The sequence below is a fragment of the Acipenser ruthenus genome, chromosome 16 (assembly GCF_902713425.1).
Source record: "Acipenser ruthenus chromosome 16, fAciRut3.2 maternal haplotype, whole genome shotgun sequence".
In the NCBI taxonomy this organism is placed as follows: domain Eukaryota; kingdom Metazoa; phylum Chordata; class Actinopteri; order Acipenseriformes; family Acipenseridae; genus Acipenser; species Acipenser ruthenus.
Window position 1 is genome coordinate 1,513,884 of NC_081204.1, and position 23,978 is coordinate 1,537,861.

Sequence of the window (23,978 nt, forward strand, 5' to 3'; positions counted from 1 at the left end):
GGTTGTAGGTCAGTGGTCCCCAATCCTGTTGTTCTGGGACCAAACAGTATACCTCAAATTTTACACAAATACAAATGGGTCTTTGAGACACTGAATCTGGCTGGCTTGGGTCATTAAACTGCAAGTAAATTCATTGCAGCTTGTAACCAGACTGGAGACTCGAGGAGAACCCGGTTGTTTTGATAAACCGAACGTATGAAGCGAGTCGATGGCTGCGTTAAGAACTTTCTCAGCTGGTTATTTGTGATTTGTAGCCGAGCTGGAATGCTAGAAATGCATTCCAGTCTCTCGGGAGGGCTGGGGTTATGGTCAGTTACTGGGCTTGTCTCTCTCTCTTTCTCGCTGTTTTGTTGTGATGTTATAGTGTATCACTAACAGATCCTCCTGCGTCTATCTTTATCAGATTAAGAGCGTATTAGTTGAAGTTGGGTGGTTTTCACAGGGACCTGTGTGCAGCACTGTATTATTCTCGGAGCAGACAGTCCCTCAAACCCTTTGATGCTTCCTCCCACCCCCTTCCCAGTGCGGTTTGGAGGCAGGCAGGCAGCCTGCGAGGAGGTGGGTTATTATCCAGATCCCCTGCAGTCCTGGCAGTGACTTCAGGACCAGCTCGCTCACTGCACTCATTGGATTAACTGGAGGAATTGAAAGCAAACGCAATCCAAGTCCCTTCCTTTTTAAACCGAACAAATCAAACTATGGTGCAACAAACAAAAATACAAAACGAATATGCACAAAATTCAGCTCAGCGTAAAACATATTGGTTTTGGTGAACTGTTACTGTGCCGCTGTTTTAAGTTGAGGTCCAAAATTAAAATAGCTTTGTCCTTTGCATGTTATACTGTGATGCGGAAAGCACTGCTTGAAAATGGCCCTTTTTTATTCTCTGCAAACTTGCATTTTGTAACTCGGGGCAGTACGTCTCCTAAGCTAGCCGTTATGTCACGGATAGCTGTGGAAACCTCCTGCCGCCCCCGCTGCTTCACCTCCAGCCCACCTTAACAAAGAAATATGGCTTGTGTGCTCTGTTCATTGCTCTCTGTATGCTGCTGATTTAAGTTTAAACCACAAATGTTTTTTTATTTATTGTGTTTTAGTACATGCCTTTTTATACATTAATGAATGAGGCCTTGGTCTCGATGGGTAAAACTCCTGGTTACATAAATAAATAAATTAATTAATAAATAAAAATTGAAAAGGGCAGCTTGGAGAAAGTGAGATTTGTATCTGCCATTAATATTTCATACACTGTGTATAAACAGTACACACTGGGAAGCAGGAATCTGTCATTGATCAGCTGTGCTATAAGATTGTTTTCTTGCAAGCTCCCCAAGCTATTTAAAAAAGAAAAACTGGTGGATTATCTTCCCTGAGGAAATAGGGGCAGGGAGGGGAGTGCTTGCCGTTTCCTATTACCCCATAACAGCGGTACAGGGCAGCAGAGTAGTAGTTAGGGCTCTGGACTCTGGACTCTTGACCGGAGGGTCGTGGGTTTAATCCCAGATGGGGGATACTGCTGCTGTAAATAATAATAATAACAGGTGTAGCTCAAAACCTGAATCAGAATCTGATATAGTGAACACACAACTGAATAAGGCAAACCTGCTGAAATTCACATTTAGAAATGATGCAACAAAATGCACCTGTTTTGACGGTTCTCTCTCTCTCTCTCTCTCTCTCTCTCTCTCTCTCTCTCTCTCTCTCTCTCTCTCTCTCTCTCTCTCTCTCTCTCTCTCTCTCTCTCTCTCTCTCTCTCTCTCTCTCTCTCTCTCTCTCTCTCTCTCTCTCTCTCTCTCTCTCTCTCTCTCTCTCTCTCAGGTATCGTCCATGAGAATGTGAAGATGGGCTCCGACGGGGAGAGTGACCAGGCCTCCGGGACATCCTCAGATGAGGTGCAGTCCCCGGTACGAGTGCGCATGAGGAACCACCACCACCGGCGCATCTCCACCGAGGTACGGCACGGCAAGCTCTGTAAAAACAATACGTTCCACTTCTTACTATTGCTCTTGCCTACACGACCTGCTGTATCGAGCACCATTCACACATATGCAATCTCTGATACGTGCAAAACCCACACCCATACCACCTTCTAATGAGAGCCTTGACACTGCAGGGGTATCACGAAACCCACACCCGTACCACCTTCTAATGAGAGCCTTGACACTGCAGGGATTAACATATCACCCAGTGATTATAAAAATGTGAACCAAAACTCATTTTAGGGCCTTGAGAGTAGCCTGACTCTCTCTTACAAGGGGGGGTCCTTGTGGGGTGAACCACACATCAGCAGTCTGTTATAAACACGGGAATATTTACTTTTATAAAAAATTGCATTTCCAAGGATTCCTTGGTGTATCCCAAACTGCACTGTTGCTTTTGTATTGTGTGAACTCCTATGGGGTGATTTATATTTTTATTGGAAAGCCAGGGGTGCTTTAGCCCTGTTCAGTTATTTACACTTGTGCAATGGCATGCACTAAAGGCACTAAGACTGTCTTCCTAGACAGCCGTACTGTATCAAGCATTCAGGCTCCTTGTAATTGAGTTGGTGCAAGGTGAAAAGCTGTAGTAATAATTTAGAGGCTGTGAACAAGTTGGGGCATCTATGCATACAACAGGATAGAAACACACCACCGGCAGTCAAGTGTACAACCTTGTTTTATTTCTGCTGCACTGTGCCCTCTGGTGCCCCCTGGTGCAGCGGAGGTCCAGGTTAGAGTCCTGGGGCTCTGTGTGACCTGGTTACCAGTCAGTCCTGCAGTGTACTGTCACTGTTGTGGCTCCGGGCTCCACATCAGCCAAGACATCCTCTAGTTTAGTTTATTCAAGCCTCCTAATGCAGCGTGCTCTTCAAGGCTCTGAGCAAGCCTGCCACCCCCTCAGCTGAATAAACCTAGGAAATCTATTGTAGCTGTGTGATTTGCCAATGACCTTGTATTGAACCAGCACTCAAAAACAGCGTGGGATGTTTACTGGGTTTGACTGTTGCAACCATTGTGCTTTTAAATTTACTGCTAATACCTCCCTTGTATTGTACTGTACTATATTAGAGAATATATTGTATATGGCCATTTAATGACCATTTAACCTACAGTGAAAACAGATTTAAGAGAATCGCTGGTTAATGAAATGAACCTTCTGCTGTAATCAAGAATTGGGAGTCTTATTTCCATCCCTGTACAAACGTGGTCACATTTAAGATATTTGTATTCCTCGGCACTCTAATCATTAAGCATATTTTTATGAAATGCCCCAGGTCAAACTTTAATGCTGATTGTACGACAGGACAAGTGAACCGGAACCATTATTGGCTTGATTTAATTCAAATGCAGTTTGTCAGAATACAAAAAAAAAAAAAGATAGAGAAAATGAGACAAGTAGATTTTATCCAGTGAGCTGTCTCTTATCTCCTCCCCACCCCCTCTCTCTTCTCCATTTTATTTCTCTCTCTCTCTCTCTCTCTCTCTCTCTCTCAGCCATAACATACATTTTTCATACTCTCAGGAGCATTGTACGTGCACATTTAAAAAAAAAAAAAAAAAAAAGGAAAATCTCTACTAGCTAGCATGGACAACCAAAATATGATAACCGATGTACGGTTTATGTTTTAACAAAGTATTTTGCTGAAAGCAAAATCATTAAATACATATGTGCATGCATGCATACAAGAAGATATGGAACTAACGATAACATGTTTGTGTGTCTGTTGCAGGACATTAACAAGCGCCTGTCCCTGCCTGCGGATATCCGGCTACCAGAGGGCTACCTGGAGAAGTTTGCCATGAACAGCCCGCCCTTCGACAAGCCCATGAGCCGGCGGCTGCGGCGCGCGTCCCTGGTGAGTGAGAGGAGGGGTGTGCGTGTGTGAGAGATTTGCAGCAGCCGCTAATGCAATGGGTCCTATTGACAGAACTTTAAGGACTGTTTTTTCTTTTCGCTGCACAGTGCTTCACATAAAGTAAGACCCTCCTAAAGATTTAATGAACTGCAAACTTCAAATTGAGTTTGGGGGAGGTGGTGGGGTGTTAACCCTTTGATGAGAGGTACGTTATCAAAGGGTTAACAGAGGGAACAATCCCCAGGTCTCTGCACTTTCGATTGGTTTTGGAAAGAGGTGCGGTGCCTCTGCTTCATTACAGCACATCTTCTCTTTTTTATGTCCCTCGCCACACTTACTGATAGGAATCAAAAGACAGAGAGAAGAGAAGAGAAGGGGAGGGGAATGCTGTGAATCCCTGATTCCTTTCATTCCCGAGTGGATGATCCATCTATCATTCAGCTCATCTGTCAGCTTCAATGAGTCGGAGTGGGGAGTGTCGCTCAGTTGGAATTTCAAACTGAAAGGGCCCAGTTGATGCAAAGTGACTTTGCTGTAATGCAATCTGAAGGCTTGGATGAGGTGGGGGTGCCGAACTGTCAGCCTCTGGGGCTTATATGTTGTATTGGTACTGATATAATGTGGTCTAGAGCTGAGGGACTGGGAGGGAGGCAGTGTGTGCTGGTTAATGCTGAGGGACTGGGAGGGAGGCAGTGTGTGCTGGTTAATGCTGAGGGACTGGGAGGGAGGCAGTGTGTGCTGGTTAATGCTGAGGGACTGGGAGGGAGGCAGTGTGTGCTGGTTAATGCTGAGGGACTGGGAGGGAGGCAGTGTGTGCTGGTTAATGCTGAGGGACTGGGAGGGAGGCAGTGTGTGCTGGTTAATGCTGAGGGACTGGGAGGGAGGCAGTGTGTGCTGGTTAATGCTGAGGGACTGGGAGGGAGGCAGTGTGTGCTGGTTAATGCTGAGGGACTGGGAGGGAGGCAGTGTGTGCTGGTTAATGCTGAGGGACTGGGAGGGAGGCAGTGTGTGCTGGTTAATGCCGAGGGACTGGGAGGAAGTGTGTGCTGGTTAATGCTGAGGGACTGGGAGGGATGCAGTGTGTGCTGGTTAATGTTGAGCTACTGGGATGCAAAGTGGTTGGAGCTGAGGGACTAGGAACTGTTGCTATCCTGTCCTTTGTATGTTATTACATGATTGTTAGTCAGTAATTGTACCACTTCTGATTTTGTGTCATGAATTCCAACACAATTGAAGGAGGGTTGCAAATCGATGTGGTAGAGTGTTCCTTTTGTTTTGTAGGGTGAGTTGGTAGACTAAAAATAACCCCACAGTTTACCAGCTTTTTAAAAACTGAAATAAAAGAATAATGAAAACCTTGCGGATCGACTCAGCCAGCAGAGCATTCATTATCTCACGGGTGTGTGCCCTCAAAGCTCAGGGCCTTCTGAAAACTTTAAACTTGCTTTTAGACTGCAACATGATTATCAATCAGCCTTAAGCAATACAGTCCAAAGTATGGTTCCTAATTCCAAGAACGATTACAAACCTGCGTTGTGAGGGCTTTCACTTCTCAATCTCCCTCCCTTTGGAGCTCACTTCCAGGTTTTGTCCGGAATGCTGTCATATCTTTAAATCTAGGCTTAAAACACATTTCTTACATTAGGCCTTACCCTAGCGAGCAGTTTGGCTCTCTCTTGGCTTGCTGTTTATTTCTGTATAGCTCCCTGGGAGGAGGCTATAGAAATGAACTTGACTTGGTATGGTATGGTGTACTCAAACATTTGTTTTGGTTTTTAATAGCATTAATCCCCTCCGCAGTGGTCATTGCCTGTAGATAACTGACCTAGTCTTCGGCTGTGTCGCGTGGTCAATAATCTAGAATGTACTGTAATGACCATTGCATTGCTGCGATTCTTAATTCGGACACTAATTCAACTTTGCCCCAAGCATGAACCAGTTGGTAAGTGTGCTCAGAACTGCAGCTTGCAGATGGCAGTGAAAGACAAGGCTGACCATGTGGACCTCCAGGTCAATGCGTCGGCTGTCAGTTTAACTTATTTTTAACCTTGCGCAGGGAGAGGTTTGATTTGAGATGATTTGATGTAATGGGTGCTTGGGGAAGGAAATCTCGGATGCTCTCTTCCAGCATGTTCTTTGATCATTTTGCCACTGGCTTTTTTATAAAAAAAAAATTAAAAAATCAGAACTACAGTACAGTGACGTTCTTAAATCTGGAGCATGACTGGATGTTGACCCAGTTCTGTATGCCACTCCAGCACCCGGTGTCAGAAGATTCCATTGAAGGCTGTTTCTCTTGTTTAATTAATGTTGTCCTGTGTTTTCACTTCCTCTTAATCATTGTAGAGTTCATGTTTTTAATAAAAGGTTTTAGTTCCTACTAGGCTGAATTCCACTTATCCATAACTAGCTTTACAAAAGCAAACTACCAACTAACCTTCACAGTGAGGATGGTAGTTGAAAATGAAGCTGTGAAGTCATGAAGGCTCTCTTTTTCACGTGGTGAAATGTATGAGTTCAGGAGAACGTGAATCCTGTTGTGTGCTTGTTTGTTTTGATGCCCCTGCACTTGTTTGTGAGCCCTGGTGGTGTGGGGGTTAATCTGAACGCTGCTCTCTCGCAGAATGGAGCTGGCCTAATTGCCCTCAAGTAATAATAGCTTTCAAACAATTGAATAAAGAAGAGAAAGTAGGCCTGCGAGGGAATGGGTCGATTTGCAGTGAATTTGCTCCAGCAGTTGTCATGAAAGGAGGTTTGTGTGTGTCGTCTTTCAGTGGTGTGTGTGTGTGTGTGTGTGCGCGTGCGTGCGTGCGTGTGTGTGTCGTCTGTCAGTGGTGTGTGTGTGTGTGTGTGTGTGTGTGTGTGTGTGTCGTCTGTCAGTGGTGGGTGTGTGTGTGTGTGTGTCGTCTTTCAGTGGTGTGTGTGTGTCGTCTGTCAGTTGTGTGTGTGTGTGTGTGTGTGTGGTCTTTCAGTGGGGTGTGTGTGTGTGTGTGTGTGCGTGTGCCTTTGTGCCCCTTCCTGAGTGTTGGCCTGTATTTGTACCACTCATGAACATACCCGTAAATACTGTACATAATGCTTGATTGTTCAAGTTCTAAACCAAAAGATGTGCAGCATTTAAAAAAACAATTTATTTCTATAATTGACCCTGTCTCCCATGGAATAAGAGTGTCTTCTCATGAGCACAATACATGATCAATGCGTTATCAATTTTTTTGTGAATTGTCAGTCTAGCATGCAGGAGACGACACCAGGGTTTCAGTTCCTGTTTTCCAATCAATTCCAACATGTCATTGATCAAAATTGCAATTGGCGTTTTCTGTTAAAATTTGCTTCCCACACAGTGGCAACAAATTACTTGCATTGAAGTCCCTGTCAGTCAATTAAATTGTCTTCAAATGAAAGCAGTTGAACAATCGCAACAATTATGTCTCTAAACTATCAATTCCAATTCCTTCAAAGGAGCTGGAATTGGGAATTGGTTTTGAAAAGGAATTAGAATTGAAAAACAGGAATTGACCTCAACTCTGGACAACACTGGAAGTTCCTAAAATGTGTCTCTTTAATTGGCTTACTGTACTGTAGTTGCTTTGTGGTCTACAACTCGTGTTGTAAACCTGTGGGCGAGTGTTTATCCATGCGTGTGAAAATACACGTGCGCCCACCCATGTCTATGTGTGTTGATGGTGTGTTTGGGGCGGTGGGAGGGGAGTGTGCTCTGACATGTGTAGGGGGTCGCTACGTAAGTCCCCCCTCCTCTCGAGCAGATCGCTGACAGGAAGGCGGAACGTTTCAGAAGATGAAAGTGAATCGTCACTGACCTTTCCCTGATTCCTCGGCTCAGCGAGCAGCGCAGAGCTCCGGGTCCCCATCTTCAGCACAGATGTATTCCAATTACACTGCCTTTCTTCAGAAGCTGTTGGCTTGCATTGAATCAGGAGCAGCAATATAAGAAGAATAATGCATAAGTCTGCGTAGAGCGAGTGTTCTCATAGCCGAAATACCCGTTGCATCACACAGCCCTCTTCTCTGTTGCTGTTTTTAGGTATACAGTAGAAAGGGTATATAAATGTCATCCAAATAAATTGAGAGATAGCATGTGGCACAGTGAGGCATTGTTGTATTGCTGAAGTCCCAGAAGAGTAACAGCATGCAGTGTGTACTCGTGGTCAGAGCAAACTTACTGAGTGACTGGTGAGGAAGTGTGGCATAGAGCAGAGGTTCCAGTTTTTATTTCATTTGTTTAGCTTGGGACAACGACCCCACCAGTGCGTTTTGTTCTCTGTTTAAGAGCCACTAACCTGGTTGTCAGAGCTGATGGACTGGGAGTCGTGGTGAGGTACAGAATGGGTTAAGGGAGAGGTACAGGGGAGTAAGAAGTGTGAAGTGGTGGTTGGAGCTAAGGGAATTGGAGGTAAGCAGAGTGGCCTAATGGTTTGAGCTACTGTAAAGGGACAAGGAGCTGTGATGCCCACTAACTGTTTGCCTGTTTGTTTTTCATGCAGTCGGAGATTGGCTTCGGGAAGCTAGAAACTTACATCAAGCTGGACAAACTGGGAGAGGTAAGAGAAACACTTCTGTAGCAAGGGCACTGCGTCCTGAAAAGACTGCCCAATATATTTAATGTTTTTTATATAATTATTTATCCTCTTTCTCCGTGGTATATGGTGATTTTCATGCATACATTTAAATATGACTGAATTGTCAATTTTTGAGTGTGACTCAGTTGACCAATTATTATTATTTTTTTGGAAAATGTAATAGTTTATACACCTTTTTAATTTTCAATCTCCATTGCTGTAAGAAGCATGACATTGTGGACTGCAATGCACTTAAACAAATAGTGCTGTGGATGTTTCATCCAGATTTTAATTATAGATGGCAAGCAACCCAAAGCTTCATCCCCACAGGTAAATAACAATTTTCTTAATAAATAAAAACACATGAACACATTTATTAATCTTATTTCATATATTTATATTACGTTTTAAAATAGAATATTGCATAAATATCAATAAAAATGTCAGTATTAAAGTCCCAAATTCAATCCAGCAGATTTAAAGGATGCAGTATGAATTCCTATTTGTTTGCTGAAATTCAGCACATGTGTTCAGCAGTGAAGTTCTACAACGCGGACGTGTTGCATCCTGAAAATGTAAGGCCTGTGCTTGCTCTATAATCCCTCCCCTGTGCTCTCGCCCGGGGCAGTTTGATAGAACAGCGGAAGGTCGAGTTCTTCTTCCCATTCTAGATCTTCTGTAAACTCAGCGCAGAGGTAGTAAACCTCGGGAGAGTCTTCACTGTCGATGTCTGAATCATCGCAGAGTTCAGTCTTCATTCTTGAGGCTATCAGGCCGAGGCTGGTCTGTTCTTCTGAGACGGGGTTCGGAATCTCTCGAATTCCTTGGAGGTTGCGTAGGACCCTGGCGGCCCGCTGCACGAGACAGTTGATGATTTGCTCTGACAGTCTATCCGTCCCTTTCTCGATGGACGCCCCGTCATGGACGTTGGGCTCCCCTGCTGCCAGGTCGTTCCACTGGAGCCCCTGTTCCTGCAAAGCCAAGGCTTGCTCCAGGTAGTGAAGGGCCATTTCGGAGCTCTCCTCCCCAGTACAGGACAGGCTCTCCGTTGTGCCTGTGCCCAGGCAGCTGCGTCTCATTGACGGGTCATGATCCAGACTTTCTCCTGGTCTGCCTGAGCTGAGGAAGAACTCTGATGTTCCCAGCAGAGCATCAGCAGGTTTCAACACACCCAGCCCTAGCCCACGAGTCTCCCCTTTGGGAATATAGAAGGGAGAGGTTAACTCGGACAAACTGGGGGCTGAACTGGCCTGACCACCTCTGCACCCCTTCTGGGTGTTTTGGAAGCCCCTGGCAGTCCAGGTGTGGTCCTCTTGCATTTTACTCCATCTGAAAGGATCTAGGATAGAAAAGGCTGACCTGGCCTTTCTTCTGACCTCCTCATCGTGAGTCGAGGCCCGTGTCCGGGTTTGCGTTCTCCTGCTCTGCAGTGACTCGGCCTCATCGAGGACCAACGCTGGGGGAGCCGAGGTAGTTCTTTCAAAACTCATGGGCTGAAAGGCTTCCGAGCGCTGGGAATACAGACCCACAAAGCCCATGGCTGGTGGTGCTGAATTATTTGGCATTGTAAAATCCTTGGCTCGGGCGGTCCAGCGACATGCGTGGGGAGGATAATAAAGATTCTCGTCCATCCGGACGTGTGAGTCGAGGTTTTCCGCCTGCTTGCACGGCTCCAACAGGTTGTTGCTCTCCTGGTTTGGAGGCAGGGTCCCCCTGGATTGGTAGTAGAGGTAGTAAGAGGAAGCAGCACAAGCACAGGCCCCAACAGCCAGTCCCGCAGCGAAGATGACCGGTTTCACACAGAGCATGGGCGCTGGCTTGCAAATATCAGATGAGTCCTTGGTGCTGGGCCACATTCTTCATATGGGTACGCTGAATGAGCAAACACTTAAGACTAACTTTCCATAAACTCTCCACACCCAAAACAAGCAGGACTTCACACAAAATTCTGGAGCTCCTGAACATTCCAGCTTTTTACATTCTAGAATTCTGGTATGCTTTTACTGAACAATGGTCTTGCCCTGTATCTAGGCAGCACACAGATACAAAGTATATCCAAAGAATGGTTAATTATTATTATTATTATTATTATTATTATTATTATTATTATTATTATTATTATTATTATTATTAGTTTTTAACTGTATGGCATTGATGAAAGAACAACCGAAGCCAGATATAATGGCTTCTATTGGTCATGTCAACAAATACAATCAAAATTGTTTTATAACCCTGTCACAAAGACGGCCGGAGTGGGTGGCGTCAGACCAGAAGCAGGGAGTAAACAGACGACAGAGAGATGGGGTTTTGGTGAGGCTGAACGCGTGATCGCGTTCAGCATTTAATAAACAGAACAGAAAATAAAAGGTTGGAACAGACAAAAACACTGGACACGGCACTACACGCCAAAATAAATAGACATACCAAACGACTAAACGCTAAACAGACGGTGCAGGACAGACAGACGAACAAACACGGTGAGTGAAAACACGTTAACTATTACTTTTACTATTACTATTATTATTATTTTACTTCACCTCCGTCTCCAATCCCGTTCTCCACTCACCGAACACCAACCACAAGTGACTAAAACGTGCATCTATATATACTGTTGTGCTGGGATTCAATTACTAATTAATTACTCACTTGAATCCCAGCACGTGAATTCATTACGTGCAACCCCGTGCCACACATTATACACATTTTATCTGCACGTGAAGTGATGTGCCATCCTCGTGCCTAAATATAATTATACACTTTAAACACACGTGAAACACAGACCCGTTTATATCCCGTGTACCAATCTATACACCAACATTAACATACGCACGCATACATACAAACACAGAACACACAAATGCACACAGGGGCGGGGCACTTTGCCACAAACCCACAAGCTTATTTTGTCTTCTACTGTATAAGTGTTTTGGAAATCACACACACACACAATCTGCCACACGCAAGCATGAACAAATGAATAGCATCTGCTTGTATTCAGGGACTGCAATTAAACATAATGATCATTCTCTTGTTAAAACTGCACAATGTCTTTTATGCAGTAAGAGAAACACATGCACAACATAATCACTTATAATGCAGATAGAACACATTGCAATAATGAAAACAAAATGAGTTATTTTCTTGGACAACAGCCCCCCCTCTTTCCACCGAGTCTGTAACCATGCTACGGATGCCTAGTCCTACACTCTGTCTCTGTCTGCTGTTGTCAATCAGGGCTTTGGGGTTTCTCCAGGGGAGGTCAGCAGACGGCGCAATAGTTTCAAGCTTATTTATGTTTCTCAGCTTGTAATTTTTAAACATCATTTTCTCTCTCTCCCCCACACAGGGGACCTACGCCACAGTGTTCAAGGGCAGAAGCAAACTGACAGACAACCTGGTGGCACTGAAGGAGATCAGACTGGAGCATGAGGAGGGGGCTCCCTGCACAGCTATCAGAGAGGGTAGGGGTGGACTCTGACAGCGTGAATACACAGGGGCAGGCAATGTCAGGCGCGCAGCTCTGATGCATGAGGCAGGACTCAACATGGCTAATTGGCCCTTCTATATTGACCTGCTTTCATTAAGGTTAATGTGACAGGCTGCTTTTTGTATGGTGTGTATTAAGATGAAGTGAGCACTAATGGATGAGATCCGGATAAACATGTGCTCATACGAAACGGAAGTCACATTGACTGTACGGCTGGTTTCACAGACCCCGGTTTCACTAATCCTGGACTGCCGTATCATACCAGAGTCCAGGATTCATGCTCCTCGGTGTTCTGAGAAACCAGACACGAGTCATCATTTCAGAAACATTTGGTGACCTGCATAAGCTGTTTAGTGCTATGTAGGTCATGTATGGAATGAAAAACCGCTGTGAAATGGGGGTCTTATTTCCATCCCTGGGTGTGTGCCTCTCCCATCTCCCTTGCAGTGTCTCTGCTGAAAGACCTGAAGCATGCCAACATCGTCACTCTGCACGACATCATCCACACGGACAAGTCGCTCACCCTCGTCTTCGAGTACCTGGTAAGGGACCTTTTCAAATTCCCAGCCGTTTTCAATCTAGTTCAATAGTACTAAACCAAAAGGGTGACCCGCAGCAGATCCCAGCCACTGAAACAAGCTTGACTGCGCGGTACTGCTTTGGCTCAGTACCAGTCCTGTGTGGGTTCAGCCTGTTGTGGGTGGTGTTCAAACCCTGGATCACACTGCAAACGTAACGAGAGGTGTTTTTTGTCTCTCTTTCGGCCGTTGATTGTATGTTGTGTCATTACATTTGCTTGTTGCTGATCAAGGGATTTCTTTCCCTTTGTCCTCCCCCCCCCCCCCCCCCCCCCATCTCATCCAATCCTATAGGAGAAGGACCTGAAGCAGTACATGGATGACTGCGGGAACATCATGAGTGTGCACAATGCCAAGGTGAGAATGCCCACCTGCCCACCTACTAACACACCTTCAACACTGTGGTGCTGGGGGGTGGGACGTGCGCTGTCCACTTCACCCAACCCAGACTGCTTCCTTAATAAACAACGTGGTATCCTTGAGTAGATAATAGTCTGATCTTCAGATATGTATATTTTAGAGATTTAATAATGGTTGTGATTGTTCAGCTGTGTTTTTTTTTTTTGCTTGAAGCCAATTTAATTAACTGAGTGACTTCACGTGAAGTAATTTGTTGCCTCTGTGAAGAATACTGCTAATTGCAATTTTGATCAATGATCTGTTGAAATTGGGAATTGATTTCAAATATAAATTGGAATTGAAAAACAGGAATTGACCCCGACCCTGCAGGTGACTCATCCAACCATTTAAAAAAAGAAAAAAAGAAAACGCTTGATTTCAAAACAAACAAAACTCAATCTGCGTTGTGATGTTACAGCAAACAGTACCAGAAGGGCTCCTCCGATCAGTCAACACAGCTGTACTGAGGCCATGGTGTTAGTTAGGTTTGAATCTGTTTACCCTCCACAAACCCAATCATATCTGTTGTTTGAGTTACACAATACTGCCCTTTTGTGGAAGTTGTCTTTTCTTTACCCTGATTTTGATTATAAAAGTGAACATTTTCCCATTAATAACCATTGTACCTAGTTAGGGTTGGAAATAAGACTCCCACTGCATAGCACTTTGATCCATTCCTGGTTTTACCGTGAGTTTAAAGACACCCCAGAGCTTGTTCCCTGTACACTGGGGTTAATAAGGCACATATTAAAATCTTAATATGGGTGAAACGGCAATGCAATAGGAGTCTTGTGTCCATCCCGGCTTGTAGCTTTGAGACCGATGGGCTTTGGTAAATCAAGAGCAAGTTGCTTCTAATGTAATGAGTTGCTTTCTTGCATTCCTCTTGCTAGTTTATGGTGTTTGCAGAGAAAAATGGTTATAAGTCAGTATTGGAGCCACACAACCCAGAGCCACTCGGAATGACTGCAAACACTGCAGAATGGTAAAGGGAATATAAACATCTAAAGCATAATGACACTATCACTATTTCAGAACAAGAACATCTATGCATTTAAATACAGTTTTGTTAATTTTGGGCGTCAACAGGGAGTTTAAACGTCATTAGACAAGCAGGCAGTCTGTAAGGTTTGTATTGGGTTGTCCTTTTAATAGGCTGATCTGCAAGATATGGTTTGAACAAAAAAAAAACACGAGATGACTCATGGACCTTTGGCTCCCTCCAGCGGTTGCCTGGAGAACATCTGCTGTCGCAGTTGCTTTTAATGTGTAGTAACCAAAGTCTAAAGATGTTTTCCTCCTCCTAAATTGGATTAATGTAGTTCAACTTTTCTGTTGTAATAAGTGTGTTTAACCTCCAGTTCTTGGCATGCATGTAGTTGTGTCAGTACTGCTTGTGTCAGTGTTTATACGGAGGGACTGTCCGTGCCATGTCTCCGGTACCTCCTGGTATCTCCTGGTTCTATCCTCAATCTCTGACACACCCCTGTAAAAGACATCTTCGCGTATCGATTGGAGGGTAAAAGTGTACAAAGACTAAGCGCTCTTTATTGAAGAGAAGTTAACGTCCCGGGTGCTTTTCTGAACTGTAGGTAGTTCTTCAGTAGGGCTGCCAGGTAGTCTGTGTGTTCAATGCGTTCTCCCCCGACAGATCTTCCTGTTCCAGCTGCTTCGCGGGCTCGCGTACTGTCACCAACGGAAGGTGCTGCACCGGGACCTCAAGCCGCAGAACCTGCTGATCAACGACAAGGGGGAGCTCAAGCTGGCTGACTTCGGTAAGACCCTGGAGCAGGGGCAGCGAGGGAAACGCTTCTCTGCACTGCGCGGCGCGCTGCCTGGAAGAGACCCAGAGCTGCAGTGCAATCCAATTAGCGGGTGGCGAGGCATTTCCACTTTGTCCGGCTCTCATAAGGACTGCACTTAGGAAATTACATTTCCATTTCCATTTATAGCTTTTGTTGAGTATAGCTGAAGGTAAAGGTAGCATTCAAATTGGAGGTAGGCCAATTTCCAAGGCATTACAAAGGGTACCACTTAAGGTGGAGTTTTCTAACTGCAGTTTTGTCTCTCCTTCTTGTGGATAAGAGCATAACCAGGCATCATCATAGAGCTGCTTTAACCAATTTATTCGGATTGTGACCTCCACAGAAATCAAGTGAAGGTCATTGGTGTTGATTGGGATCATTTATCATTCAGAGTGAAACAGCTGCCTGGATTTGTGTGGATTGCTGTTCTCCACAGTCTCAGAAATGCAGCAGTCATCTTCACTTGTTTTGCTTTGGTAAATTAGCCCAATCAACACCAAAGAGCCTCACCTGGTTGTCTGTGCCTGATTTCTGCTGGGAGCTCAATCTGAACCGTCTGTTTGTGCAGCACTAGTCTAATGCAGTCTAATGTAACTCCCCACCCCCCTGCCTGCCCTGTGTTGCTGTTGTGTTCCAGGGCTGGCTCGGGCCAAGTCTGTCCCCACCAAGACGTACTCCAATGAGGTGGTGACGCTGTGGTACCGGCCCCCCGACGTGCTGCTGGGCACTACAGAGTACTCCACCCCCATCGACATGTGGTGAGCATCACGGGCTAGACTGCTAGCACGGAGATCACCGCTGTGCACGGGGGGGGGGGAGGGGGGGGGTCATCTGTGTGTGTTGAAAGAAGAAAATCATAAAACTCTGCTTTTGAGTTTCTATATTTGGCTTGTACTGTACCTCCTGTAATCTCGCCATGAAACAGTACAGATTTTTAATCCTGTTTATATACAGTACCTTTCACAATCGCTGCGCTGTCTTACGAACTGCCCAGAGGGGTTTTTATGTTGTGCTCTTACAGAGCTGTTTGATACTCTCTAAATTCAGAATATGAATCCCAGTGCGTCATCTTCATGAGAGGACTGCTGTGTGACCTCTAGGGTCAGGGGCTGGTGCTTCATCTCCTGCAGTTAAGCGCACAGGAGTGTGTTTGATGTCCTCGTTCTTGCATTGATTAGATTAATTAGCCTCCCGTTCTGCGGGAAAGCAGACTAGCATACTCTGAGAGCGCACTAGAGGAAAGTACGTCTTTGCATCTGGTCAAAAGTCCCGTTCCCACATGTGTTAGCCTATTTGTTTATTTTTTTGGTAAGGAAAAATGTACAGGCAATTGTACGTGCTGAGCCTGCAATGGCAGCATTACAGGTACAGTCTTGGTGTATTTTGATTCATTATAAAACAAGTTTTACAAATCGGAAACAATTTTACAGACAAACTAGCTTATGGTTCAGAGCCTTTATAAGGCTGCTAAACGTTTAATGAAAATCGGAGCGCGCCGGTTATTATACGGTAGAACGCCACTCCTCTAAACTGCTCACCCCAATGTTTCCCACTGTGTGCTTCCCTTTATCTGAAGAGCTCTCGTTCCTGTGTTATTATTAACCCTCTCTCTCCCCGCAGGGGTGTGGGCTGCATATTCTACGAGATGGTGACGGGGCGCCCTCTCTTCCCCGGCTCCACAGTAGAAGATGAACTCCATTTGATATTCAGGATACTGGGTAAGAGACGGCTGCAGTGCCCAGCTAGGGGGTGGGTGGAATGCATGGAAGCCGGGGGCCTCGAGTGACATGGTTCTTCCCGTTCTGTGTTTCCAGGGACGCCCACGGAGGAGACGTGGCCAGGGGTCGCCACCAGTGAAGAGTTCAAGACGTACAAATTCCCCCGCTACCGAGCAGAGCCGCTCGTGAACCACGCCCCCAGGTGCGTCCCAGCTAACCTCACCACCGCTTTAAAAAACACAGCCGCCCTCTCCGCCCTAACCCTGCATTTTAATGTGCTGAGAATCTTTTGGTTCTTCACTTGTTAGTTCAAGAAGCACAGATATTGTGGAGATAACGCTTTAGATAAACTGCTTCCCGATAAACTGTAGGAGGTCACTTAGTCTGATGGAGTTTGAACCAGTACACATGAAGGGACCCTGGAATCACCATTGGCAATTTTTCAACTAGTCTTTTGAGAGATCTGCATATTCCAAACTGAAGTATAAAATGCAGGAAAAGAAGCAACATATCTGTGTTAATATTGCCAGTGCTAATAAAAGGTAAGAACTTCAAACCCTTGCTTGGCACTCCCTTGAGAAGTTCAGGTGAGTGCAGATAAGCGTTTTTGTTGATTTTCTTAAACAGCAGGGGCAGCGCTGTGTGTGTTCTTGTCTGCTGAGGGGGAGCCTGTCTCTGTAGTGAGCAGTGTGAAGCCCAGGGAGGGGACGTTTGGGGGATTTGTGTGAGAAAACGAACTCTGCTCACAGAGCTTGTTCTTCCTCTGCCTGCAGGATAGACAGCGACGGTCTGGATCTGCTGTCAAAGCTTCTGCAGGTAATTTGTTTCCAGCTTTTCATTCATCACGTACTGCGCTTGGGGGACACCACCCCCCCCCCTCCCCTCTTTATAAAGCCATGAAAAAAAATGTTAATAAAAATGTATATTTGTGTATTTTCAGCTATTGGTTAATGTGTTAGTTGGGTTTTTTTTGCGTTTCGTTGCTGACCCCGTCACACTCGGGTCCCTCTTGTCTCTTCTCTAGTTTGAAGCCAAGAGGCGAGTGTCTGCGGAGGAGGCCCTTCGGCACCCGTACTTCAAAAGCTTTGGAGAGGCGGTGCAGACGCTGCCTGACAGTAAGTGTGCCCCACTGCAGATGCACTACCGAGGGGCTGAGCACTTTGAAACATGTGCCCACCACACAGCTACTTTGCTGTATATTACAGATACGCTTCCGGACAAAAAAAAAAAACGATACGTTCATACACAATGAATTAATGTGTGCAGCGGTGTGCCTGTAGAACATGTTTGTAATGATGGTATATATTTAAATGGATGTCTGGTAATATTTTGCAGTACAGCTAGACATCCTTCTGCTTCACTCCCTCTTGTGGTGGTGCAGCAGCAGGCATCTGGAGCTCCCTCGGCTCTTCATCTCTCTGACTCGCTGCTGTGTTTGATTTACCTGCAGCTGCGTCCATCTTCTCTGTGAAAGAGATCCAGCTGCAGAGAGACCCAGGGAAGCGATCGTTGGGGCACCCTGAAGCAGGTGGGCGAGGGGCAGGCAAAGCGCTGTGTTGAGAGGGCAGGCGACGGCACTCTGCAACATCTATTCAGTGTCTGGTGCAGTTGTGTTGCATGACGGTACTTTTGTGTTTGGTTTAGTTATCCCCCTCACTAGGGACGAGAATCTTGACTTGGATAAAGTGTACAAACGCCCTGTCTGCTGTACACACAAAGCTCACAGGGCTTTACATCTGGAGAGTCGCTTATCTAGTCGTGATGCAACTTGTTCAAGACGTTCTCTCTAGTGAAGGTATCATGATTTTATTGATGTAAGGATCTGCTTGCCTCCCTCTGTCTTTTTACTTTTTGTCCCACTACACTTTTACTTGTATCTAATGAACCAGTTTTCCAATTCTGGTAAAACATGTCTAAATATAAAGTGAAGTGTTTTGTTTTCTTCAATGCTGCCAGCTTTGCTCCTTTGTGTAGTGTGTCTGCTGCTTGTGCATCTTGCAGGAGTAGTACTGTTTTTGTGTTCTGTGCCTCTCTGTTGCGCCACGATCTCCACTCCTGATCTGAAGTGTTTTCACTTGTCCCCTTTTCTGTGTCAATACTGTCTTCTCCTCCTTCCTCCTTTTCTGGTGTTCACTCGTTCTCTCGCTTTCTTTCTCGCCGTCCCTGTGTCTGTCTCTTTCTCTCGTTAGCGTCTCTTAAACTTGGCTCCGCCTCCTCAGAATATTTCCAGAAAGACGGAGCGAAACCACGGACACATTCTCACGTTCTCTCCTCCCCCTCCACCGGTTGAACTCTCGTCCCACTCCGGTAAATACTGCCTGGCTCTGTCTCTCTGTCTGTCCATTGCTCTATCTGTCTGCTTTTCCATTGCTTCTCTGCAGAGGGAGTGGCTGTGACTGGTATGCAAAGTTGATGGATAATGCAGAAGCATCGGGTCACCAGGTAGATCTAGTGACCCCCATATAGTGCTGGCGTGTTGCTAGGTGAAGTTCAGGGATGTAAATAAGACTCCTGCTGCAGTTTCTCCCATTCCTTTATTATGAGCTTGGTTACCCACAGTGTAAACCCATTAACTATTAAGCAGTAACTGCTAAGTGCTATGCAGTGGGAGTCTTATTTCCATCCCTGGAGTTGGTCCAGGATATCCCTGGATAGATTAGGACTCTTACCGTATGTAAAATAACAAGTTCTAGCATCCTCTGAATTTGGCGGTCTCCCTTCTGAAATGTAGATTTTGCACGTCTGTCCCAGGTCCTGATGTTTTATTCAGATCCCAAAGCAGGCAGTACCTTGTCCGCTAGGTCATGGTATAATTTAAGTCAGCCTCCAAAGCGTCAGGTTTAGGTGCAGGGATGGAATTAAGACCCCCATAGCATAGCAGTGTGATCCATTTCTGGTTTTACTGTGAGTTTAATAAGCACCCGAGCTTGTTATCTATACACTGTGGCTTATCAAGCACGTAGTAAAACCTGGAAATGGGTGAAAATGCAATGCAACAGGAGCCTTATTTCCATCGCTGCAGTGCGTCCGCCCCTTCACTGTCCCTCTCTGTTTCCCCACAGCCCAGGGAAAGAATCGACGGCAGAGCATGTTATTTTAGCGCGTTGGTGGTGAAGCCAGCGCTGCATTGGAAGAGGACCGGCTATCTGGAGGACTACAAAGAAACCAAATCTGTGCTGCTGAGGACATTTTTTTGGGGGAGTGCCTTTCCATCCCCCATCTCACTCCCCTACCCCGCCCCCAACTCTGCGGGGGAACCAGAGAACCACTGAGCTCCCGAGAAGCACGAGGAGCCTCCTGTAAATAGAACAATAGAACAGACCCTCCCTCCCACTGCCACTGATGATGGACTGACTTTCCAGAGAACATTCGCGATCAGGCAAAATCCACCATCTCCTGTGCCAACTCGTAGATATATTTATGTTTTGTTTTATTTAATTTTATTGCTTCAGGAAATCATGTAGGAGGACTGGAAATTCAAGGGGGGTCGGTGGGGATTCTGAGCTTCCCATATACCTCTGATTGCTTGTAGGGCTGGCTTCAGGTTTCGGGAGAGATAGGGGTGTGTGAGAGGGAGGGAGTGGTTTTGCAGCCCCATCAGGTTTTTTTGGGTACGTACAGATATATTTGGATTTCACATCCCCTACATATTTATGTTTAAATCATTTGCAGTTTAATTGACTGAAACAAATATTTATATTGTATATTCAGGTTAGTTTAAAAACTGAAGCATGCCTGGGCTATTAACAAATGAGCCTTTGGAGGGCAGGGAGAAGTGGAGCCTCTGCATTGTGCATCCAGCAGAGGGCGACCATGCAGTATGTAAAAATCGATTGCAATTTAAAACGAAGTGATTCATTTCTAATTTAAAGCCCCACTTTCCCCTCTCTCCAGCCTGCTTCCCCTGTACCAGGGGTGATGAAAAGGTCATTACTGGCATGTTTTTGTAGATGTGATGCTGTGTCCCCGGTATTGTCTCCCAGTCGCTGTACTGGCATTAGTGCCGTTTCCCATATACTAAGACCCCCCCCCCCCCCCAAAAAAAAACTTGAACCAGTCATGGTCGCCATACTGAGGCCACTGTTGTCTTCCAGTCCCTTTTTTTATACTATAAGAAAACTTGTATTGACTCCCAGTCCAGTTTCTGTTTAGGATCCAGTATTGTCTCCCAGTTTCTTTACTGGGGCCAGCCACTTTTCTTTTCATTTTTTTGCATCTGGGACCAGTCAAGTAACAGACGAGGAAAGCGTGAAGCTGGAGGAGTTGCGTGAAATAAGATGAGAACCGGATTTATGAATAGGCAGGCACAATAGAATGCCTGTCAATTATTTTTAGAAACGTAGTATTTTTTTTATTTATTATTTTAGGATGATTAAACCATGCTGTGATCTGACACCCCCTCCCCCTAAACACTAACACAGAAACAAAACAAAATAATTGTTTCCTACATTTTAGCAGGATTGGATTTTATTTTTTAATTTTTAATTTCAGGTTTATATATATATATATGAAATATATTTAAAAACTAGAATCACTTGATACTAGACACGGTTATAAAAGTCAAGACTTAAATGTGAAATGTATGTATTTCCTGAACTTCAAAACGGGGAAAAAAAACAAGAAAGTAACTGGTGGGCTAATATAGGGTAAGAGTCGTGTGCACTGTGTAGTGCTGGGGTCCAGGGAGGTGAAACCGGTGAAGCCTGGCTTTGAGGGGTGCAGGACTGCTTGGAGTCAAACCAGTTGAATAGGCCTCAGGCACTGGCAGAGCTAAGTGTGTTCAACACATTGACTGCTATGACAAGTAAACAGTTGGGATCAGCTGAATTCTGCTGCCCTGCCCTTGAGTTCTGGCACACTGTTTCCCCTCCATCGCTCCGATCGCTCCGGGTCCTGCCTGTCTGTGTTGGATAAGAGGGGTGGCCAGGACCCCCTTGGTGATGTAAATGTGTATCTCAACACCCGCCCATCTCTGTATCATTTTGTACATCACCGCTACCAATAAACCGGAAATGAACGATCAGACTTTGTGTGTGATGTTTATCCTTTTGTCAAAAAAAAAAAAAAAAAAATGAAATAGATTTTTTTTACATCAGTATTTAATTAATGGATTTAAAATGTCTTTAGGGGAAAAAAAAAAATAAACACAATGAAGTTTAGCACTTCACTTTCAGGGGGGGCTGTACGTGGCATGTGACATACTGGGGGGGACAAAAAGCACAAGTAAAGTTTATTTTAGTGGTCTTATACCTTTACAACGGAGTGTTTTAGAGGGATGGGTAAAGTGATATGAAACAGCAGAACAGCCTGCATATTCTCAAGTGCTTGTCTGTTGGGCTTTTTTTTTCATTTGGATCCTAACATCTCTCTTTGTAGCTGCCTGCCTGCCTGCTTGCCACCTTTCTGCTCTCACTGCGTGTCGGACCAGGTGGTACTTGTAAATGGTTTCAGTAAAGCACAAACTGAATAAATCGCCGTGCATGCTTCTGCCAACTACTGCATTACTTGCACTGCCTTGACAGGTGAATTGACCCACCACCCCAATACTGCAAAATAGCAACTCCGTAATGCTGAGGTTTTTGTGCATTTAGTCCATGGTAGTCTGCAGTAGATGGCACTGTTGGAACAAGCCGATATGGAACTGAAAATCCTACGTTTGGCCAGCCAAACCAAAAATGATCCTATAATGGCACTTAGCACAAGCAAAATGACATTAAGCATTAAACACTCGTTCTTGTGACTACAATGCAGTGTCCCACAACACAACGTTGAATTAACTCATGATTTCTTACAAGTACAAGTACAAGTGTGACCCTTTAACAGCTTTCATTCGAATTAAGGGAGGTATAAAACTGGACTGTCAACAATGCCTGCTTTCTGATGAAGTTGTAAACTATGGAAGACAGCCACAGTACAGCTGGTGGTACAGGAGTCGTGGAATTACCCTCATTACACATTAGAAGATTTGCATTGTCATCTGTAAAGCATTGAATCAGTATGTGGTGCATATCTGTGTTACTCGTGTCACATGTATACAAATCCTTCTTTTTCACTTGCAGTTCGTGAATAGCCAGCAGATGTAAATACATGGTGGCTTCTGTGTGACCTTTAGAGCAATAATGCATTTTTACTACTATTTATTAAGAATTGTGCTGTAACATTTGCAACATAAAGAGGGGGTGTTTTTGGACCCATTGCGTGTGCTAGGTTTAACATCTTCAGCCCCGCGACAGGGGAGTTCTTTATATTGCAGTTGTGAATTGCTCTGATTTGGAGAGGTGGAGACTGTTTAATATTACAGTTGTGGATTGCTCGGGTTCGGAGAGGTGGAGACCGTGTTTAATATTACAGTTGTGGATTGCTCGGGTTCGGAGAGGTGGAGACCGTGTTTAATATTACAGTTGTGGATTGCTCGGGTTCGGAGAGGTGGAGACTGTGTTTAATATTACAGTTGTGGATTGCTCGGGTTCGGAGAGGTGGAGACTGTGTTTAATATTACAGTTGTGGATTGCTTGGGTTCGGAGAGGTGGAGTCTGTGTTTAATATTACAGTTGTGGATTGCTCAGATTCGGAGAGGTGGAGACTGTGTTTAATATTACAGTTGTGGATTTGTTTCCCCAGTAGAAAGCCGTGGAAACTTTGCTTTCCAACTCGGTTGCTGCTAATTCATTTGAATCCCATGGATTTTTTAATACTGAAAAGCTGTGTGAATGATTGTCTTATAATTGAGCCTGCTTGAACCTGTGACCCCAAAGTTACCAAAATGTGAGTTTTACGCCAATACCACATTCAAACTACAGTGAAAACGAGATTGTGAATGGCAACCACATGGTTTCAGCACATGTACAAACCCCATTTGCATTAGGTAGTGTGGAAAGGATAAATTAGCGAGACTTGGTTGGCGAGTATATTAAGCAACAAGCGAGGTCAAAGACATGTTCAGAAATGAATAAAACAAGTTAACTTTATGAGGGTTAGGATTATTCTAATCGGAAAACTTTCCTTGCGCCACTTGCTAAATGTTGACCTTTTTAAGTTTTAATGTTTAATTTTAACAGTACTCCTTTTTCAGTGGTTTTTTGCTTTTGATTGACAATGAAAATCAGGTGTTTTTAAATACAATCCTCTTACACTGTCTATCCCCAGAGTTATTTCCAGGGCTCAAACTCATTCAGGTGTTTTAAATACAATCCTCTCACACTCTCCATCGCCAGAGTTATTTCTAGTACTCAGACTAATTACAGGCCTTTAGCAGAGACTGTGAACTGTGCAGTTGCCGGGGGAGAATAACTGGAAAAAAATTAGCAATTTTCATAACTACTGCACATTTAATTAAAATGCAGCCCCGACAACAAAAGCCTTTCTGAATCAGCCCATACTTTTTCAATGGCATCTTATGAAGAACAGAAAACACCATTGTGTCCTAATAGCCCTGTTTCTTTCACAGGCTTCCAAATGATCATAATCCTTTTGAGAAACGCACACACACTCATAAAAAAAATAAACACTGTTTAAATTCTTCAACCCTCCCCCCACCCCCCCCCCCCCCACATTTAAAAGTCTACTGAAGTCA

General features: G+C 44.8%; 1 protein-coding gene across 9 annotated transcripts in view; it reads left to right on the forward strand.

The window, feature by feature from the left end:
- Positions 1 to 21,430, forward strand: part of LOC117963530 (cyclin-dependent kinase 17-like) — a 45,599-nt gene extending 24,169 nt beyond the window's left edge. For 6 of the 9 annotated variants that reach the window (XM_058988309.1, XM_058988311.1, XM_058988312.1 and 3 more), the window contains 15 exons: positions 1,819 to 1,952; positions 3,713 to 3,838; positions 8,344 to 8,400; positions 11,765 to 11,879; positions 12,353 to 12,447; positions 12,778 to 12,840; positions 14,534 to 14,657; positions 15,325 to 15,445; positions 16,308 to 16,405; positions 16,502 to 16,607; positions 17,179 to 17,221; positions 17,430 to 17,520; positions 17,856 to 17,933; positions 18,595 to 18,712; positions 19,468 to 21,430. In XM_058988309.1, the coding sequence (XP_058844292.1) occupies positions 1,819 to 1,952; positions 3,713 to 3,838; positions 8,344 to 8,400; positions 11,765 to 11,879; positions 12,353 to 12,447; positions 12,778 to 12,840; positions 14,534 to 14,657; positions 15,325 to 15,445; positions 16,308 to 16,405; positions 16,502 to 16,607; positions 17,179 to 17,221; positions 17,430 to 17,520; positions 17,856 to 17,933; positions 18,595 to 18,695 (1,352 nt within the window). In that variant the 3' untranslated portion in view covers positions 18,696 to 18,712; positions 19,468 to 21,430. Of the gene's footprint in view, positions 1 to 1,818; positions 1,953 to 3,712; positions 3,839 to 8,343; positions 8,401 to 11,764; positions 11,880 to 12,352; positions 12,448 to 12,777; positions 12,841 to 14,533; positions 14,658 to 15,324; positions 15,446 to 16,307; positions 16,406 to 16,501; positions 16,608 to 17,178; positions 17,222 to 17,429; positions 17,521 to 17,855; positions 18,029 to 18,594; positions 18,713 to 19,467 lie in introns of all 9 variants that reach the window. The other 3 variants (XM_058988310.1, XM_058988315.1, XR_009307444.1) reach the window with 2 other exon arrangements.
- The last annotated feature ends 2,548 nt before the right edge of the window (positions 21,431 to 23,978 follow it).